Raw genomic sequence first — 19,844 nt, forward strand, 5'->3', positions numbered from 1 at the left:
GAGGTAGAGGCGGAATGCAGCAGTGTTCTTTGTTGCTGTGCCTCAGAGTGCCAGAGGCCTCAGTATCAGGGTGCTCAGGTCACTAGGGTGACACCAGGGGCAGCAGTGCTGGAGTGTCAGGTCCTGGCAAGGTCTACACTGTGGCAGAGAAGGTCCGGGGGTCACAGGGAAGTGACTGGGGCAGTGGGGGTGAGGCCCAGGGCAATGGCTACTTAGCAGTAGGTATAGAGTATTCGTCACTGCTGCTTGGGGGACAGGCTGGCACCGTGCTCAGCCCTGATGGCCACCGCCTCTAACTCTGCCCGCAGTGTGCTAAGTGCCGAGAATCATTCCATGGGAACCCGCTGGGCGGCCAGCAGTGCTACCGCCTCATCTCAGTGGAGCAGGAGTGCTGCCTGGACCCCACGTCGCAGACCAACTGCTTCCATGAGCCCAAGCGCCGGGCATTAGGCCCTGGCCGCACTGTCCTCTTTGGTGTGCAGCCCAAATTCACCAACGTGGACATCCGCCTGACGCTGGACGTGACCTTTGGGGCCGTGGACCTCTATGTCTCCACCTCTTTTGACACCTTCGTGGTCCGTGTGGCCCCTGACACTGGCGTCCATACAGTACACATCCAGGCATCCCAACCCCCACCACCTCCGCCACCCCTTGCAGATGGTGGGCCCCGGGGGGCCGGGGATCCAGGAGGAGCAGGAGCCAGCAGTGGACCGGGCGCCCCAGCAGAGCCACGGGTACGGGAGGTGTGGCCGCAGGGCCTGATTACCTACGTGACAGTGACGGAGCCGTCGGCAGTGCTGGTGGTCCACAGTGTGCGGGACCGGCTGGTCATCACCTACCCGCACGAGCACCATGCCCTCAAGTCGAGCCGCTTCTACCTGCTGCTGCTGGGTGTGGGAGACCCAAGTGGGCCCGGCACCAACGGCTCAGCCGACTCGCAGGGTCTGCTCTTCTTCCGGCAGGACCAGGCCCACATCGACCTGTTTGTCTTCTTCTCCGTCTTCTTCTCCTGCTTCTTCCTCTTCCTCTCACTCTGTGTGCTCCTCTGGAAGGCCAAACAGGCTCTGGATCAGCGGCAGGAGCAACGCCGGCACTTGCAGGAGATGACCAAGATGGCCAGCCGCCCCTTCGCCAAGGTCACTGTCTGCTTCCCACCTGACCCTACTGCCCTGGCCCCCGCCTGGAAGCCAGCTGGGCTCCCACCACCCGCCTTCCGCCGCTCTGAGCCTTTCCTGGCACCCCTGCTGCTGACAGGGGCCGGTGGTCCCTGGGGACCCATGGGAGGGGGCTGCTGCCCGCCAGCCATCCCTGCCACCACTGCTGGGCTGCGAGCTGGGCCCATCACCCTCGAGCCCACAGAAGATGGCATGGCCGGCGTGGCCACCCTGCTGCTCCAGCTGCCTGGCGGGCCCCATGCACCCAACGGTGCCTGCCTGGGGTCAGCCCTCGTCACACTGCGGCACAGGCTGCATGAGTACTGTGGGGGTGGCGGGGTTGCTGGGGGCAGTGGGCATGGGGCTGGTGTGGGCCGGAAGGGACTGTTGAGCCAGGACAACCTCACCAGCATGTCCCTCTGACATGCCAAGGGTCCTCATCCACAGCAGCTGGGTCACCCAGTGGGGCCGCCCTGGACTTGGGGGCCCTTCACCTGGGGGCCCCTGGACACTGTCTCCTTGGAGACCACTGGCTCCCTTCCCTCAGGGGTGCCCCGACGGGGCCTCCTTTGTTCTGCATTCAGCAGCTATTTATTGAGTACCTACTCTGTCAGGCACTGTCATAGGCATGGGGCAAAGCAGGAATGGAGAGACGAGGTTCCCTGATCTCATGGTACTTAGGTTCTAGTGAAGGGAGACAATCAGTTCACACGCACACACCCCACATGCACACACACATGAACACTTGCACATGTGCACACACGAGTAACATGGTTTCAGAGAGGGAGAAGTGCCGTGAGGCCTCCAGAGGACGTGGCAGTGAGGGACGACGGGGTGAAGTCGGCTGGACATTCAGAGAAGCTAGACTGAGAATGCCTGAGAAGAACCAGCCACGGGAAGAGCTTCGGGAAGTGAAGGCAGAGGCCCTGGGGTGGGAGCAGGCTTGTTTTATTGGAAGGACTGGAAAACTGGCAAGTGTGACCCAGATCAAGTGTGAGGAGATGAGACTGGGGACAGGCAGGGGCTGGATCACCCAGGGCCTTGTGGACCCCACACAGGGTTTTGAGTTTTATTCTCAGGGCAACGGGAAGCTGTTGGATGGTTTGATGAAGGGGAGTGACAGGATCCGATGTACCTATTTCAGAATTTAAGAGGGCTGGGTGCGGTGGCTCATGCCTATAATCCCAGCACTTTGGGAGGCCAAGGCGGGCTGATCACAAGGTCAGGAGTTCGAGACCAGCCTGGTCAATATGGTGAAACCCCGTGTCTACTAAAAATACAAAAATTAGCCGGGCGTGGTGGCGCACACCTGTAGTCCCAGCTACTTGGGAGGCTGAGGCAGGAGAATTGCTTGAACCCGGGAGGCAGAGGTTGCAGTGCACTCAGATTGCGCCACTGTACTCCAACCTCGGCGACAGAGTGAGACTCCATCTCAAAAAATTTAAGAGGTCACTTAGTTGTGCTGTGGAGAATGGACTGGAGGGACAAGAGGGGCAGCAGGGATGGTGGACTGGAATAGGGTGGTGGCAATGAGTGAGTCCCGCTCAGATGCGGGATGTGTGTGGAAGAATATAATGATGGTGTGGACGTCAGGGTGAGGGAGGAGACAAATCCACGATGACCCCTAGCTTTGTGGCCTGAACTGTGGATGGCTGAGGGGGTCGTTAATTGAATGGGGGAGAGTGGGGCTTGTGAGGAAGATCAGAGTCTGGTTCTTGACATGAGATGCCCTTCAGACATCTCTTCACTCAGGTCCAACTAGGGATACAGAAACACTGAATATTTCAACAGCAGAAATTGAGTAGGGGGATTGGTAGTGCTGGCAAGGGAAGTGGCTGGGAAGAGACAGATGGCATCATGAGACAGCCTAGAGGTGAGCAGGATCCCCAGGCTGCAGGGACAAAGCTCAGCAGTGGTGTTACCTCACCGGGACCAGGGTCACGCAGTGAATGCTGGAACAACAGAGGCGTGTTCAGGGGGAGCCTCAGAGGGGACAAAACCTCTGCCTGAGATCCCACCCCAGGTGGGCATGGGGGACACTGAGGTTGGGGATGAAAATGCTGGTACCGTCACTGCACAGCCCTGTTCCAGACAGTGCTATCTGGAAGATTTCTGGGCTCTCCCGCGGGGCCACGCCACACCTGAGCCACCTCCTTGGACTCCTGTTCTCTACCCCTTGAGGACCTCCCTCCCTTTGACCCTAGCTGTCTTCTTGAACTTGGGACTCTCCTTTCCCAAGACTTCCATCACTAGCTCCTGGAGAAACTGGACTCTGCATCTTCCCTTCACGTGGAGCCTCAGTGTGAGAGGCCCTGCCAATGCATGCATGTCAGAGGTGGCTGGGACCACATCGGAAGAAGAGGGGAGCGACGAAATTAACAAATAAAAAGTATGGGCAAGACCCAGGTGTCTGAGTGCATCTGCACATGTCTCAGGAGGGCTGGCTCTCAACTCTGATGCAGCCCCGAACACTGAATAACTTGGATAATTGCCCTTATGATGGTACCACTTCCAAGCTGGGATGGCTTTGTTCCTGACTGCCCCTCCTAAAGGCGGAAGGGGGAAGGGTCTGCCACAACAGAAGCATAATAAATAACAATAAACAGCTCTTGTTTCCCAGAAGGGATGCGCCGAGGGGAGACGTGGGCAGTGGCTTTTGACCCTTCCCTAGATCTTCCTCAGGGAGACCCCAGTTTGGCTCAGGAGGGGAAATAGGCTGCCTTGGTCCCAGCTACGGCTTTTTGTTGTTTTGCTTTTTGAGCGGACAGAGTCTCACTCTGTTGCCCAGACTAGTGTGCAGTGGTGTGATCTTGGCTCACTGCAACCTCCATATCCCAGGTTCAAGTGATTTGTGTGCCTCAGCCTCCCAAGTAGCTGCGATTACAGGCATGTGCCACCATGCCTGGCTAATTTTTTTATATCTTTAGAGGAGACAAGGTTCACCGTGTTGGCCAGGCTGGTCTCAAACTCCTGACCTCAAGTGATCTGCCTACCTTGGCTCCCAAAGTGCTGGGATTACAGGCATGAGCCACCGCACTTGGCCTTGGTTTTTTGTTTGTTTGTTTGTTTTTGACACAGGGTGTCTCTTTTTCTGTGACACAGGCTGGAGTGAAGTGGTGCAATCATTGCTCACTGAAGCCTCAGCTTCCTGGGCTCAAGCGATCCCCCCACTTCAGCCTCCCAAGTAGCTAGAACTACAGACGTGTACCACCTCACCCAGCTAATTTTTGTAATTTTGGTAGAGATGAGGTTTCACCATGTTGCCCAGGCTGGTCTTGAATTCTGGAGCTCAAGTGATCCTCTCCCACCTTGGCCTCCCAAAGTGTTGGGATTATAGGTGTGAGCCACCATGCCTAACTCAGGCACAGATTTTATTCCAGGCCCTGATAGAAGGGTTCGAACCAGACAGGGCCGAGAATGAAATGAGACCCTAGAACAATGAGCTTTCTCTACTTTGATGAGAGTCATAGCCAAAACTGAAAGCATTGTGAGAGCTGCTTTACCTGGTATGCACCTGGGCAAACAAAAGCCCTGATTCCTCCCAGGTGGGAGCTGGAGATCCCTCCATCAGCCTCAGCAGCGTAGGCATCTTGCTGGGTGTGTTAAACAATGTAATCTTTTCTGCACAACCCCGCTCCTAAGTGCAAGCTGGTTGCTTCATCAGGTGCTCAGCAGAGGAGGACGATGTGTTGGACTCAGAGGGTGTGTGAGTCTCCGTTATGGGCCAGGAATAACACGGTATTTTCTTTTTTCTTTTTTTTTTTTCGGAGATGATCTTGCTTTATCACTCAAGCTGGAGTGCAATGATGTGATCTTGGCGCACTGTAGCTTCAACCTCCTGAGAAGACGATTTGCACCATGACTGGGCCTTTTCTCTGGGATGCATAGCCACGCTCCCTGACTCTCACAAATGCCCTATGGTACGTGTTCGTCCCTCCACGTCAGCCCTCCACTATCACTTCTGCCTGCACATACCTGAGTGCAAGTGGCGTATGTTGAGGTGGGAGAGAGTCTGGGCATGGAAGGCTGGATGCCTGAGTTCTAGGCTATGTGTGGCTCCCAACCCCTTGGGGATTTCAGGGATAGAGGGAATATTTTACTGAGAGCCTACAGCCCTCCAGACACTGTGCTGGGTGCTTGATGTGAGTCTTAATCTTCCTGTCATCACTGGGAGGTGCTGGCTTGGTTTTCCATTTTGCCCATTCAAAAGCTCTGTTGCCTAAGAACTCAGGGCTAATTAAGAGACGAGCTACTCACAAGCCTGTCTCCGTTGCCCCACACATTACCTCCAAAATTGCTTCCCTTTTCTAAGCCAGTGTCTTCTGATTGCCTACAATGGGCCCCGCATTGTGCTGGGAGCTGGGGACAGAGTAATGAACAAGGTCTCTGCCCTCATGGAGCTGATAAGCCAGTGTGGTGCCCAATAAAAAGTAAATGATGCTGGATGCTGGAAAGTGATAGAAAAGGTAGTGAGAGAGCAGGGGGTTGGCACTGCTTTTTTTTTTCTTCTTTTTTTGAGACGGAGTTTTGCTCTTGTTGCCCAGGCTGAAGTGCAATGGCGCGGTCTCTGCCTCCCGGGCTCAAATGATTCTCCTGCCTCAGCCTCCCAAGTAGCTGGGATTATAGGTGCCTGTCACCATGCCTGGCTAATTGTTGTATTTTTAGTAGAGACAGGGTTTTACTATGTTGGCCAGGCTGGTCGTGAACTCCTGACCTCAAGTGATTCACCCACCACGGCCTCCCAAAGTGCTGGGATTACAGGCTTGAGTCACCGCGCCTGGCCTGGGACTTGCTATTTAACATAGGTGGGATGGGAAGGCCTCTCTCGTAAGACGACACATGAGCAGCAATGAGGGAGTGAGCCAGAGGGACATCTGAGGGAGGAGCATTCCAGGCTGAGGGAACAGCCAGTGCAAAGGCCCTGAGGTTGGAGTGTGCCTGACATTTCAGAGAAACAAGACTCATGTGGTTGGCGCAGAGAGGGAATAAGGGGAGATAGGCAGACAAGGTCACAGAGGGAACAAGAGCCATATCCTGCAGGTCCCTGCACCACGGTGAGGACTCAAGCTTCCACTCTGTCAGGGATGGCACCATGGGAGGATTCTGAGCCTGGGAGGAATGGGCTCTGATGTAGGTGTTCACAGGATTCCCCTGGGAGGAAGAGGCTAAAGGGGTAGAAGAGGGTAGGAAGCCCAATGAGGAAGCCCCTGCGTCCGTATTGAAGAGGAGAGTGGCTGGAACAAGGTCGGGATAGCAGAGCAGGGAGAAGTGAGATTCTGGATATATTCTGAAGGGAGAACCAGCAGCATTTGTTGACAGATTGGACACTGGGTGAGAGAGAAAGTGACTGAGCAACGGAACGGGTAGAGTTTGCTGTTTCCTGGCATGGCAAAGACTAGGCGGTTTGGGGATTGGGGTACCTCAGCAGTTAGGTTTTATATATGTTAGATTTGAGATGGTTCTTAGATATCCCGAGGGAAGATGTCACTCAATGAGTGGATACAGCTCCAGAGAAAGAGAGAGAGAGAGAACAGCAAATAATAGTAATATATTAATATTAGAATAGGCCGGGCATGGTGGCTCATGCCTGTAATCCCAGCACTTTGGGAGGCTGAGGCAGGCGGATCATGAGGTCAGGAGATCGAGAGCATCCTGGCTAACACGGTGAAACCCCATCTTTACTAAAAATACAAAAACATTAGCTGGGCGAGGTGGCGGGCGCCTGTAGTCCCAGCTACTCGGGAGGCTGAGGCAGGAGAATGGCACGAACCCGGGAGGCAGAGCTTGCAGTGAGCTGAGATCGTGCCACTGCACTCCAGCCTGGGCGACAGAGCAAGACTCTGCCTAAAAAAAAAAAAAAAAAAAAAAAAAAAAAAAAAAAAAAATTAGAATAGTTGCTATATTATACATATTATAATAACAATGATTTTGGCCAGGTGTGGTGGCTCGCCCCTGTAATCCCAGCACTTTGATAGGCCAAGATAGGCGGATTGCTTGAGGAGTTTGAGACCAACCTGGGCAACATGGTGAAACACTGTCTTTACTAAAAATAGAAAAATTAGCCAGGCATGGTGGCACACGCTTGCAATCCCAGCTACTTGTGGGGCTGAGACACGAGAATTGCTTGAACCCAGGAGGTAGAGGTTGCAGTGAGCTGAGATGGTGCCACTGCACTCCAGTTTGGGTGACAGAACGAGATTGTCTTAAGAAAACAAAAAACAATGATTTTGTTTTGTTTTGAGACAGGGTCTTTCTCTGTTACCTGGGCTGGAGTGCAGTGGCGTGATCACAGTTCACTGCAGCGTTGACTTTCTGAACTCAAGCGATCCTCCTACCATAGCCTCCAGAGTAGTTGGAACTATAGGTGTGAGCCACATGCCCAGCTAACTTTTTTTTTTTGAGACGGAGTCTCGCTCTGTCACCTAGGCTAGAGTGCAGTGGCGTGATCTCGGCTCACTGTAAGCTCCGCCTCCTGGGTTCACGCCATTCTCTTGCCTCAGCCTCCTGAGTAGCTGGGACTACAGGCGCCCGCCACCATGCCCCGCTAATTTTTTGTATTTTTAGTAGAGACGGAGTTTCACTGTGTTAGCCAGGATGGTCTCTATCTGCTGACCTCGTGATCCGCCCACCTCAGCCTCCCAAACTGCTGGGATTACAGGCGTAAACCACCAAGCCCAGCCTTGCCCAGCTAATTTTAAGAAATTTTTTCTTTTTCTTATTTTTTTCTTAGACAGGGTCTCATCCTGTGAGCTCATTGCAGCCTTCACCTTCTGGGCTCAAGTGATCATCCTGTCTTAGCCTCTCAATTAGCTGGGACTTCAGGTGCACGTCACCAGGCCCAGCTAATTTATTTATTGATTGATTGAGAAGGAGTCTTGCTCTGTCATCCAGGCTGGAGTGTTGTGGTGCAATCTCGGCTCACTGCAAATTCTGCCTCCCGGGTTCAAGTGATTTTCCTGCCTCAGCCTCCTGAGTGCTGGGATTATAGGCACCCACCACCATGCCTGGCTAATTTTTGTTTTTTTTTAGTAGAGACGGGGTTTTGCCATGTTGGCCGGGCTGGTCTTGCACTCCTGACCTTAGGTGATCCAACTGCCTCTGCCTCCCAAAATACCGGGATTACAGGCATGAGCCAGCACGCCCAGCCTCATGCCTGGTTAATTTTTGTGTATTTTTTGTAGACACAGTTTTGCCATGTTGCCCAGGCTGGTCTCGAATTCCTGGGCTCAAGCGATCCTCCTGCCTCAGCCTCCCAAAGTGCTGGGATTACAGGCGTGACTGCTCCTGGCTCAAAAATTTTTCATAGAGATGTCTCGCTGTGTTGCCCAGGCTGGTCTCCAAATCCTGGCCTGAAGTGATACTCCTGCCTCAGCCATCCCAAAGCATTGAGATTAGAGGCAGGAGCCACCACATCCAGCCCACAGTGATTTGAGTTCACATTTTGGCCTTTCCCTCTATTCCATCTCTTGTTCTCACAATAGCCATATGACATGCTAGGGATTGTTAGCCCCAGAGGGGGAATCAGGTTCAGAAAGGTTTATGAATTCACTAAGATAACACAGCTAAATGTTGAGGAGTCAAGATTAGATCCCAGGTCTGTCCAATTTTGAGACCTGAACATTTTTTGATCTGCTGTTGGTTGCTTTTGCAGGAAAGAGCATTGATTGAAGTAGACAGTTCCTAAAAGTTCCTTTTTAGGCCAGGCGCGGTGGCTCATGTCTGTAATCCCAGCACTTTGGGAGGCCACGGTGGGAGGATCACCTGAGGTCAGGAGTTCAAGACCAGCCTGACCAACATGGAGAAACCCCCCTCTCTACCAAAAATGCAAAATTAGCTGGGGATGGTGGCGCATGCCTGTAATCCCAACTACTCGGGAGGCTGAGGCAGGAGAATCGCTTGAACCCAGGAGGCGGAGGTTGTGGTGAGCTAAGATCACGCCATTGCACTACAGCCTGGGCGACAAGAGCGAAATTACGTCTCAAAAAAAAAAAAAGAAGAAGAAGAAGAAGGAGCCGGGCGCGGTGGCTCACGCCTGTACTCCTAGTACTTTGGGAGGCCAAGGCAGGCAGATCACGAGGTCAGGAGATCGAGATCATCCTGGCTAACACGGTGAAACCCTGTCTACTAAAAATACAAAAAAAAATAAATATTAGCCGGGCGTGGTGGCGGGCGCCTGTAGTCCCAGCTACTCGGGAGGCTGAGGCAGGAGAATGGTGTGAACCCGGGAGGCAGAGCTTACAGTGAGGCGAGATCGCGCCATTGCACTCCAGCCTGGGCAACAGAGTGAGACTCCGTCTCAAAAAAAAAAGAAAAAATAAAAAAATAAAAAAATATTCCTTTTTAGCTCCAGAGAGCCTTAAGCTTGGAAGTTCTCTGCTTTGGAGACAAAAGTCGCCGACGCCTGTTCGAATTGTGTGCAGGCCAAACAGTCCATAGGCATGGAGCAAGCAAGGGCGCTCTCCTGTGTTGTTCCTTTGAACTTCAGTGCCCCCGCCCTCCCAAGACTGACTTTCTGGTTTTGCTTATTTTCAGAGTGCAGGCAGCTTCACGCAGGGAGTCTGCAGCTAAAGCGTTAGTGGTTTTACTTTGTTAAGGTGAGGGCGCCTGGGGTTTGGGAGGGATAACTTGCCAAAGTCACACACTGCCTGGCGGGGTCACACGTAGGCATCTGTAGTGTCCCCACCTCTCTCACCAATCCTCTCTCTCCACCCAGATTCCTACCCTGGGACAAAATGGATGTAGGCGGAGTTGGTTTTCAGGTTTTTATTGTGGGTGTATTTCTGGCAGCGAGACAGGGGTGGTGAGGCAGTCCCTCCCAGGAGTGGCCAGATAAGGCCAGAGGTGAGATTGGTGGAAAAGGACGGGGAAGACAGGGAACTTCCTTACTCTCGGATCTTCAGCTCCCGCGCCATCTGGCAGAGCGCGCAGGGCAGACAAAAGGTGAGGGCCGCCCAGTCGTGCCCGACGGAGCCCTAGAGGGTGGGAGAGAGCGGTCAGGAGCCCTACCGTGGGTCCCAGGAGGCCAGTCCCCAGCTCCCTGCTCCCGCGGGTCCCCAGTCCCGCGCGCACCTGAATGTGGTAGCGCTCCCGCATGCCGGTGCGGATGGAGTGCAGGCCTCCGGGCAGGTAGGGCGCGCAGCAGCACTCGCCGAAGTCGTCGGAGATGCGGCAGGCGAGGCACAGAGGAGCAAAAGTGCCGCACAGACCTGGGTGGGGCGTAGGCGGTCAGGGGCGGGCCAGCCGGGGCCTCCCAACGGCTCCGCCCCGGGGAGGGGCACGGCTGATTAGTCGCAGAGGGGCATGAGGGTCCCAGCCAAGGAGAGGTCCCGGAGGGAATTAGTCCAAGGAGAGGATGGCTTAGCGATTGGAAGATAGGGTTTTTCTTTTTCTTCTTCTTCTTCCTCTGTTTTTAGAAATTGGAGGCCGCGCGCGGTGGCTCACGCCCGTAAGCCCAGCACTTTGGGAGGCCGAGGCGGGCGGATCACAATGTCAGGGGTTTGAGACCAGCCTGGCCAACATGGTGAAACCACGTCTCTACTAAAAATACAAAGATTAGCCGGGCGTGGTGGTGTGCGCCTGTAATCTCAGCTACTTGGGAGGCTGAGGCAGGAGAATTGCTTGAACCTGGGAGGCGGAGGTTGCAGTGAGCCTAGACTGTGCCATTGCATTCCAGCCTGGGCGACAGAGCAATACTCCGTCTCAAAAAAAAAAAAAAAAAAAAAAAAAAAAAGAAAAAGAAAAAGAAAAAGAAAAGAAAAAAAGAAAGAAAGAAAACTAAATTAAAGTCACGCTCTGTCATCCAGGCTGGAGTGCAATGGTGTGATCACACGGCTCACTGTAGCCTCGATCTGCTGTGCTCAAACAATCCTCCCGCCTCAGCCTGCCGAATAGCTTGGGACTACTGGTGTGTGCCACTACCCCTGGCTAATTTCATTTTTTATTTTTATTTTTTTGAGATGGAGTCTCACACTGTTGCCCCGACTGGAGTGCAGTGGCGCAATCTTGGCTCACTGCAACCTCTGTCTCCCGGGTTCAAGCAATTTTCTGCCTCAGCCTCCCGAGTAGCTGAGTTTACAGGCGCCCGCCACCACACCCGGTTAATTTTTTGTATTTTTAGTAGAGACGTGGTTTCACCATCTTGGCCAGACTGGTCTTGAACTCCTGACCTCGTGATCCACCTGCCACGGCCTCCCAAAGTGCTGGGATTACAGGCGTGAGCCAGTGCACTGGGCCAGGAGTTATGGTTTGAAGAGGGAGCTGGGCGTCACAGTGAGGAAAGCTAATAGTGCAAGGGGGAGGTTGAGGGCCCGAGAAGTTGAGTGTAGGAAGGCATGAGGTAGTATCCTAGGGAGTGTTGGGAGTCTGAGGAAAGGGTGAGTGTTAAAGAGTGGGAATTCCGAGTCCAAGGAAGGGAGGTGGGAGTGGGGTTAGCAAGCGGTGGGAGGAGGTTGGAGGTGAGCTTCCCTCTCCTAATTTCCCCCAAACCCGCCTTCCACTGGGCCTGGAGAGGGAGCAGGCAGGCACTCACAGACAGGCATGTCGTTGCAGCAGTCCGTGAGACCTGTGTGCCAGTCACTGAGCTGGGTCTGGTAGCAGCTGGTGGTGGCGCACTGGGGCTGACTGGTCACGGGGTAGGACATAGCTGCAGAGGTGGGAGGGTAGGGGTCAGCTGGCAGCCTCGCAGCACCTCCTGCGCCCTGCACTTCTGCCACCCTTCCCTCTGCCGGGCAGTCTGGGCGGGGCCACCAGGCCGCCCACTGAAGGGGCACCACTGTGCCTCCCCCTTCCCTTCTGCCACATCTGGGTACCGGCAACCCCAGTCTGTCCCTGTTGCTACTGGGTCCTGCACGTCTGGTTAGGCTGGGGGTGGGGGTCTCCTGCACATCCGAGGAAGGGTGGGAACCACATCTGGGTGGGGCCTGGCAGTGCCTCCTCCTCCTCCATGTCTGGGCCTGGGTTCTGGGTTGCAGCATTTCTGGGGCCTCTGGGGTGGAAGCAGGCGCCGTCTGTCTTCGAAGCAAGGGTGCCCAGGGGAGGGAGGCGGCCAGGTTCCAGTACTGAGAGGGTTGCTGGTCCACCCAGTGATCCCACCTTTGCCTTTCACGTTGTCGTGCATCTCAAACTGCATCTTGCTGGCCCTGAGGAGGTGGCGTTGGGGACGGCAGAAGTGGCTGCAGCGACAGTGGCAGAGTCTGTCCAAGGGACACTGGATACTGGGGAGGTTGGGGCAAGGGACTGGGGCACCGGGGGCTGGGCTCTCAGGGGTAGAGGAGCTGGGGAGAAAGAGGCCAAGTCAGCCTGCTGGCCAGGAGAGACAAGGAGTAGGGAATGGATAGGGTGGGGGCGAGAAACTCGCCCATTGCTTTCCAACTGCCCGACAGATGGCAGAGGACCCTCCCCATACCCGAGGTAGAGCTTGAGAGAGAGTAAGAAATGGAGATGGACAGAGTCAGAGACAAGGGGAGAAATATCAGAGCCAGGTGCCCACAGAGATGTCACCAGTAACGCCCACATGTGCCCAGCACTTTGACTCCTCTGCAAGCCCATCTCACAGATGAACACTGAGGCTCAGAGACATGAGGAGGAACACCCCGCGTCTGACGGCCCAGGCCAAGGGGGTTCATAGAGGTGATGCTGGGCCACAGGACTTCTAAATTCAGCTCAGCCCACCCCAGTTAAGAAGGAGGGATTTGGGGGCATTGGGAAGGACAGAGATGTCCCGAGAGACAGACATTCAGAGATACGAAAGGAGACAGAGTGATATGAGTGGGATGAGGAGGAGGGAGATCAGAGCAGAGGCACCCAACTTCAAAGAAGAGGGCTGTAGAGGGGTTGCTCCTACCTGCAGGACCGTGAGGCAGTGATGGAGACAGAGGTGTGGAGACACAGGCACTGACTTCTCCCTCTCAGCCCAGAGCCACTTATATGGGCGGCCACACAGCCCTGGGCGGGGCTCTGACAGAGGTGCCCAGGGAGCCAAGCCGGTCTGGTCGACCCTCTCCCCGAACTGGGATTTCCCGCCCTCCCTCTCCACTCCCATCACCCCACTTCCCCTCCTGCTTCAGCTCCCAGGACTGAGGGGAGAGAAGGCGGCAGGGTGGGGTGGGCTAGGGGTGTGGGGGGCCACAGCTGCGTCAATGTGCAGAGACCAAAAGAGAGGGAGAGACAGAAACACAGTGTCAGAAGGGCAGGCAGGGAAGTCCCTCTAGACAGAAGGGAGAGACACAGGAAGATGTAGAGGGATGGAGAGGTGCCAAGAAACAGAGGAGCACAAAAATGTGAAAAGAAATAACAAGAAGAGGGGAGATGGGCCAGGTATGGTGGCTCTCGCCTGTAATCCCAACACTTTGGGAGGCTGAGGCGAGAGGATCGCCTGAGCGTAGGAGTTGGAGACCAGCCTGGGCAACATGGGGAGACCCCATCTCTACAAAAAATACAAATAAAATTAGCCGGGCATGGTGGCATGTGCCTGTAGTCCCAGCTACTTGAGAGGCTGAGGCAGGAGGATTGCTTGAGTCCAGAAGGTTGAGTCTGCAGTGAGCCGTGTTCCTGCCACTGCACTCCAGCCTCAGTGACAGAGCGAGACCCTGTCTCAAAAAAAAAAAAAAAAAAAAATGGGGAGATGGGAGACAGAAGAGAGATGGAGATGGAAAAGTGGAGAGGCAGGTGGGGGAATCACTGAACAGGCTTAGAGGGTAGGGAAATGGGGAGAGGTGATGGGTGGGGAGAGAGAAAGGCCAGGTGGAGTGCGAGAGAGTGCTGTGTGGGGCTCCCCTTTCAGGGTCTCTCATCAGACTCTCAGTGATGTCCCCACTTTCCTGGGAGAGGGGGACAATGTCCTCCCCATTCAAGCCAGGAGACACATGGGGGGCAGTGTGTTTTGGGGAATGACTCATGTTGGAACCAAAGTAAATAAACACACCTCACCCCAGCTCCAAATTGGGAAGGGAGGAGGGTGGGAACTGAAAAGCCGCAGTTCCTGAAGGACATGGACGTCACCCGGGACTCCTGGGTCCTAATGGAGCAAAGGACTGGGGGCTTGGACCCCGAGGTCTGAGGGAGGAGGGGCTGGGGCCCCGGACTCCCATGTCTCATGAGGCCAGGAGCACATCCCTCAGTAAGGTAGGGGTCCTGGGATTCCACACTGCTGGGCTCCTGAGCAGGGAAGGAGCTGGGGGCCTGGATGCCTGAGTCGCCAAAGTCTCCCCTCAACAGGCCTGACGGGGTTGGGAGGTGACTCAGTGAGGGAAGCAGTGTTAGAGCTGGGTGGGGTTCTCAGCACGGGTGTCACCCCAAAAATGTAGGAGGTACTAGAAAACTGGGGTGTCACCTGCAGAGAAGGTGGTGTCATCACCCTACGGTATGGGGTGATGGCAGGTGGATCGCCCTGCTAGCCTGGGATCCGAGGTATCCCCTCCCTGCCTCCAACACATTAGGACCCAAGCCTTGGTCTCCCAGCACCACCCAGAGGGTTGAGTCTCCTTGTCCCCAGAACTCCTGGCAGCGCTCACTGTCTTGCTGGTGCACGTCCATCATTGGCCCTGGAGCCTGGATGTCTGGGGAACATCTCCTTCCCACTTGTGTCCTAACATCCCTGTCTCCCCATCTCTGAATCTTTGTCTCTCACCCTGCATCTTCACCTTTCCAGCTGTGAATCTCTCTTTCTTTCCTCATCTCTGCAAATCTCTTTCCAAATCTCTGTCTCTCCATCTCTGGGTCCCTCTCCTTCCAGGCTCTGTGTCTCTATGCCCTTATCCCAGGGTCTCTGTCTCCTAAGTCAAAATCTCTTCTGAATCTCGCTTCCCATCTCTCTTCATCTCCAGAACTGCCCCGTGGAGGCAGCCACGGGGCCCCATCCCCCCTGTTGTCCAGACTAAGGGTGCAGGTGACTCAAGGTCAGTCATCTCCGAGGACCCTAGGGCTCCCAGGATGACACTCTGAGTTGTCCTCAAGTTTCCTCTCTCACTCCTGACACAGCCTGGGGGCCCCAATTAGATCTAGCAATTCCTGCAGGTGAGGAAATAGAGACTGGGGAAGCTGTGAGGTGGCCTGCTTGGGGGCGAGGAGGGCCGTGAGCAGGAGGAGGAGCTCCTGGGGGGCTGAGGAGTGATGGTGGCCCAGTCACCAGGCATCGGCCTACATCCTCCTCAAACAGGGTTGCCACATAAAATACAGGATGTCCTGTAAAATCTGAAATTCAGATAAGCAACAAACAGTTTTTTTTTAGTATAAGTATGTTTCATGCAGTATTTGGGACATATTTATACTAAAAAAGTATTTGTTATTTATCTAAAATTCAAATTAAATTGGGCTTCCTATAGTTTTATTTGCTAAATCTGGAACCCTACCATCAAAGACAGAGGAATCCAGGACTCCGGCCCCCTCTTTTCGCAGAATCTAGGAGTCCAGGCCCCAGCCTTCCATCCTCAGGATCTGAGAGTCCAGGTCCCAATCCTCCTCTTCCCCCTTAGAAGGAATGGGGCACCCAACCCCCTCCTCCTTTGGAAATACAGGAGTCCAGGCTCCCAGGCCCTTTCTCCCCAGAACCCAGGCATCCAGACCAGGTCTGAGTCCAGTTGCCCAACATGGGTCAGTCATCACTTGGGTTTCACAAGGTGGGTTGTGCCATCTGTGGCCCTGGTGGAACCGGTCGGGCTGAGCGGACAAGTGGGGTGGCCCCCCTTCCCATCCTCAACCTGCTGTTTCCTTGAGGGCCAGCCCAGCGGGGCTGGGAGCGGAACAGGAGGGACTTGGGGAGCTCTGGGTGTGCCCCTGTGTTTCTGTGTGTTGTGTCTCTGTGTGTGGTTGTGACCAATTGTCATGACAATCCCTGACTATCATGATGTGTCTCTGTGCTTTTTCTGTGGTCTGTGGTGTGATATGAGAGGGTCTCTTCTATTTGTGTGTCTGTATTGCCCTCCTGTGAGTCCACACACTGCGCTGCCGTTTGGGTGTGTTCGCAGTTACTGTGATTCTGTAATTCTGGTGGATTAAGGCAGCAATTATGTATTGAATGGTAGCCTTATGTGATGGACTCTGGAGCCAGAAAGCCTGGGAAAGCCTGGGTTCAAATTCTTTTTTTTTTTTGAGACCGAGTTTCGCTCTTGTTTCCCAGGCTGGAGGGCAATGGTGAGATCTCAGCTTACCGCAACCTCCACCTCCCAGGTTCAAGCAATTCACCTGCCTCAGCCTCCCGAGTAACTGAGATTACAGGCGTGCACCACCATGCCCGGCTAATTTTTTGCATTTTTAGTAGAGACAGGGTTTCTCCATGTTGGCAGGCTGGTCTTGAACTTTCAACCTCAGGTGATCCACCTGCCTCGGCCTCCCAAAGTGCAGGGATTACAGGCGTGAGCCACCACGCCCAGCCTCAAATTCTTTTTTTATTGAGACAAAGTCTCACTCTGTTGTCCAGGCTGGAGTGCAGTGAGTGGGAGGACTCCCTGCAGCCTTGACCTCCCTGACTCAAGCCTCCTGAGTAGCTGGGACCACAGGTGTGCACCACCATGCCAGCTAATTTCTAAAACTTTTTTGTAGCGACAGAGTCTTGCTATGTTGCCCAGGCTGGTCTCAAACTCCTGGGCCCAAGCAATCCTTCTGCTTCTGCCTCCGAAAGTGTTGAGATTAAAGGCATGAGCCACTGTGCCCAGCCTGGGTTCAAATTCTGACTGCTGGCTGGGCATGGTGGCTCACACCTGTAATCCCAGCACTTTGGGAGGCTGAGGCAGGCAGGTCACTTGAGGTCAGGAGTTCGAGACCAGCCTGGTCAATATGGTGAAACCCTGTCTCTAGTAAAAACACACACAAAAAATTAGCTGGGTGTGGTGGCATGTGCCTGTAGTCCCAGCTATTCGGGAGGTTGAGGCAGGAGAACTGCTTGAACCCAGGAGGCGGAAGTTGTAGTGAGCTGAGATCGCACCATTGCACTCCAGCCTGGGTGACAGGACAAGTCTCCATCTAAAAAAAAAAAAAAAAACAAACCCCACCAAATTCTGATTGCCTGTCAGTGGCTGTGAAACCTTGGGCGAGTCACTAAACTTCTTTGGATCTCAATTTTCCCACCTATAAGATGGGTTGTTGCAAATAAGGTTGTTGAGAGCATTAAATAAAAAGTGCGGCTGGGCGCAGTGGCTCACGCCTATAATCCCAGCACCTTGGGAGGTTGAGGTGGGCGGATCACCTGAGGTCAGGAGTTCATGACCATCCTGGCCAAGATGGTGAAACCCCATCTCTACTAAAAATACAAAAACTAGCCGGCCGTGGTGGTGTGTGCCTGTAGTCCCAGCCACTTGGGAGGCTGGGCCAGGAGAATTGCTTGAACCCAGGAGGCAGAGATTGCAGTAAGCCGAGATCGCGCCACTGCACTCCAGCTTGGGCAACAGAGTGAGACACCATCTCAAAAAAAAAAAAAAAAAAAAAGTGCTTGGAATTGTGCCTGTCACATAGGAAACATTTTTTGTTGCTGCTGCTGATGACGATGATGTGTTCTTCTGGTTGCCGGGGATACAGTAGGGAATTAACCCAGGTCTTTGCTCAGTTCCTTCTGGTAGGAGCTGGATGAGTGGCCTCTCAGTGACTGGTCATGTAATTTCATCGCTGGGGTGTCTGTTTTGCATGTGGAATAGGATATTTCTTGTGTGCTGTGATCACGGGTGATTCTGTGATTGTGTGCCTGTATTTGTGTTTGTGCTTGTAGGTGATTGTATTACTGTGTGTGTGTGATTCTTTGTGTGGGTGTAAATGCAAGATCAAATCTAACACAAACTGTGAAGGCACATGTTTGGTGTGATCTTGCATTTCTGACTGCGGTGCTGGCAGTGTGTCTGTAATTGGACTCTTGAGAACCCTTCTCTCAGCTGTGAGGCCACTCCCTTACATAATGTCCTGTACCTGACCCCTGGGAGAAAGATCTTCCAAAATGAGCCTTGGTTTCTCCCTAATGGGGATAGTGGGCCCAGTGGCTCGAGGAGAAAGGTGAGGTTGAAAGGGAAGGTGGGAGGAGACTGGTGAGGCGAGGGGGAGGCTAAGAGACGTGATGGTGACACAGAAAAACGTAACTGGATGGGGACAGAGGAAGAGCTGCGCAGAGATGGGGATCTCCGTCCATTCATTCCATGAGCATTTCCTGAGCCCCTGCAATGTGCCAGGACCTCTGGTCGGTTCAGGGTCTGGGGGAAAGCAGAGAGACCCAGAGAGATGAATGCCCACCAGGGAAGCTGTTGCTGCTCCAGGGTGGCCCTCTGCCTCCACAATGGGCCTCAGTGACAGTTCTGAGTGACGGAGATGCAGCGATGGGGAGGGACAGAAAAGGCCAGATCTGTCCAGATCAAAGAACAGAGGCCGTGGGGGAAAGGTCCCTTCCAGGCTAAGGGCACTGCCATGAATCATTTTCTTATCACCTCCTAATAGGCTCATGATGCATCTGCACCTCCTAATCACTATTTTCGACCCCAACCGGGCTCACACCCACAGCCAGAAGGGTTGGACAAGCTTAGTATCATGGATTCGCGGGGGAAAATACCTGGGAGATCCCATCCTTGGCCCTGCCTTCCCCAGGACCCAGGAGTCCGAGTCTCCAGCTCTCCACTCCCCCAGCCCCAGGAGTCCTAGCTCTTGGCTCCTCTCCTTTTGTTTGTTGCCTGCATTTTCTTTTTTCTCTCTGGGCCTGTAACTCTTTGTTTATCTCCATCTGTGTTTTGTGTCTCTCTTGTATTTTTACATCTGTATTTTGATTCTCCCTCACTGGGCCTCAATTTTCTCACTTGTAAACTGGGGATAATAATAATAGTAATAATCCAATCTCTCAGAGCTGTGACGAGGAAGACATGAGATAATTATGTAAAATGCTCAGCACAGAACCAGGCCACAGTAAACTCAGTACAAGAGAGCTCTATTATTATTACTGTTTTATTTTTGCTATTTCCCCTTTGGTATCTCTGTTTTTCTCGTGGTCTCACGTGAGTCTCCAGTCTCCTCCAGTTCTGGGTTCCTTTTGCAGACAGCACCTGCCTCTGACTTCCCTTTTCGGGATGAGGAAAGGGCATATCTAGGCCAGAGCTTCCCCTGAGCCTCTTCCTTCTCCCTCTCTATTCCAAGCTCCACCTCATTACCTCCACGTGCCTGGGGGTAAGGCCTGGCTCCCTTCCCATAAATAGCCTGATAAAATCCTGAACCCCAAACCTGTCATCCCTGGGCGGGCGAGTGACTCAAGATCCCGTAGTTCCCGCTCCTAGACATCAAACCTTTAGGTTTCCAGCCCCCTCCTCCCTCTGACCCAGGAGTCCGGGCCCCTAGTCCCTCCTTCCTCGGGTCCCAGGGTTCTCCTCCTTCAGAACCAAGGAGTCTGAACTCTCAAATCCCTAAACTTCCTGAAGACCCAAGGATCTGGTCAGCAAACAGCCTAGGTATTGAGGGCCAGAAATTCTATTCGCGGCCACTCGGCGACCGTCTACGCCCAGGGCTCCCATCCTGACTCAGCCCCTCCGGAGGCGGGTCCGACACGCCAGGCGCTTCTTTGGAGTCTGGCTGCGATAAGCTATCCCTGACGTCAGTCACTATCTTCCAGCCAATGGACACTCGGCCTTCTACCTCCCTGGGCCACTCAGGACGCTTTGCCTAGTAGGCGGGGCCCACAGCCCAACTCGGGCAGCGATAGGCTTTTCGAGACGCCAGTCTCTGCCAGCCCCCATC

General features: G+C 54.0%; 2 protein-coding genes across 5 annotated transcripts in view; one reads left to right on the forward strand and one right to left on the reverse strand.

The window, feature by feature from the left end:
- Nucleotides 1-3,761, forward strand: part of MEGF8 (multiple EGF like domains 8) — a 52,739-nt gene extending 48,978 nt beyond the window's left edge. For all 4 annotated transcript variants that reach the window (XM_015442051.3, XM_015442054.4, XM_015442052.3 and 1 more), the window contains one exon: nucleotides 309-3,761. In XM_015442051.3, the coding sequence (XP_015297537.3) occupies nucleotides 309-1,577 (1,269 nt within the window). In that variant the 3' untranslated portion in view covers nucleotides 1,578-3,761. The remainder of the gene's footprint in view (nucleotides 1-308) is intronic.
- Nucleotides 3,762-9,902: 6,141 nt separating this feature from the next.
- Nucleotides 9,903-12,399, reverse strand: CNFN (cornifelin). Its single transcript, XM_005595913.4, has 4 exons — nucleotides 12,246-12,399; nucleotides 11,683-11,796; nucleotides 10,224-10,360; nucleotides 9,903-10,126 (listed from the first exon to the last, which is right to left on the reverse strand). Exons 1-4 carry the CDS (start codon nucleotides 12,280-12,282, stop codon nucleotides 10,037-10,039), a joined length of 378 nt encoding a protein of 125 aa, XP_005595970.1. The 5' UTR covers nucleotides 12,283-12,399; the 3' UTR covers nucleotides 9,903-10,036.
- Between the last annotated feature and the right edge of the window lie 7,445 nt (nucleotides 12,400-19,844).

Source organism: Macaca fascicularis, chromosome 19 (genome assembly GCF_037993035.2).
Source record: "Macaca fascicularis isolate 582-1 chromosome 19, T2T-MFA8v1.1".
Classification (NCBI taxonomy): Eukaryota; Metazoa; Chordata; class Mammalia; order Primates; family Cercopithecidae; genus Macaca; species Macaca fascicularis.

Coding starts and splice junctions, on each gene's coding strand:
- CNFN (XM_005595913.4), bottom strand. CDS start 12,282: ATGCAGTTTGAGATGCACGACAACGTGAAAGGCAAAG. Junction 11,797..12,245: donor CGACAACGTGAAAGGCAAAG/GTGGGATCACTG, acceptor CCACCTCTGCAG/CTATGTCCTACCCCGTGACC. Junction 10,361..11,682: donor CTGCAACGACATGCCTGTCT/GTGAGTGCCTGC, acceptor CGCCCCACCCAG/GTCTGTGCGGCACTTTTGCT.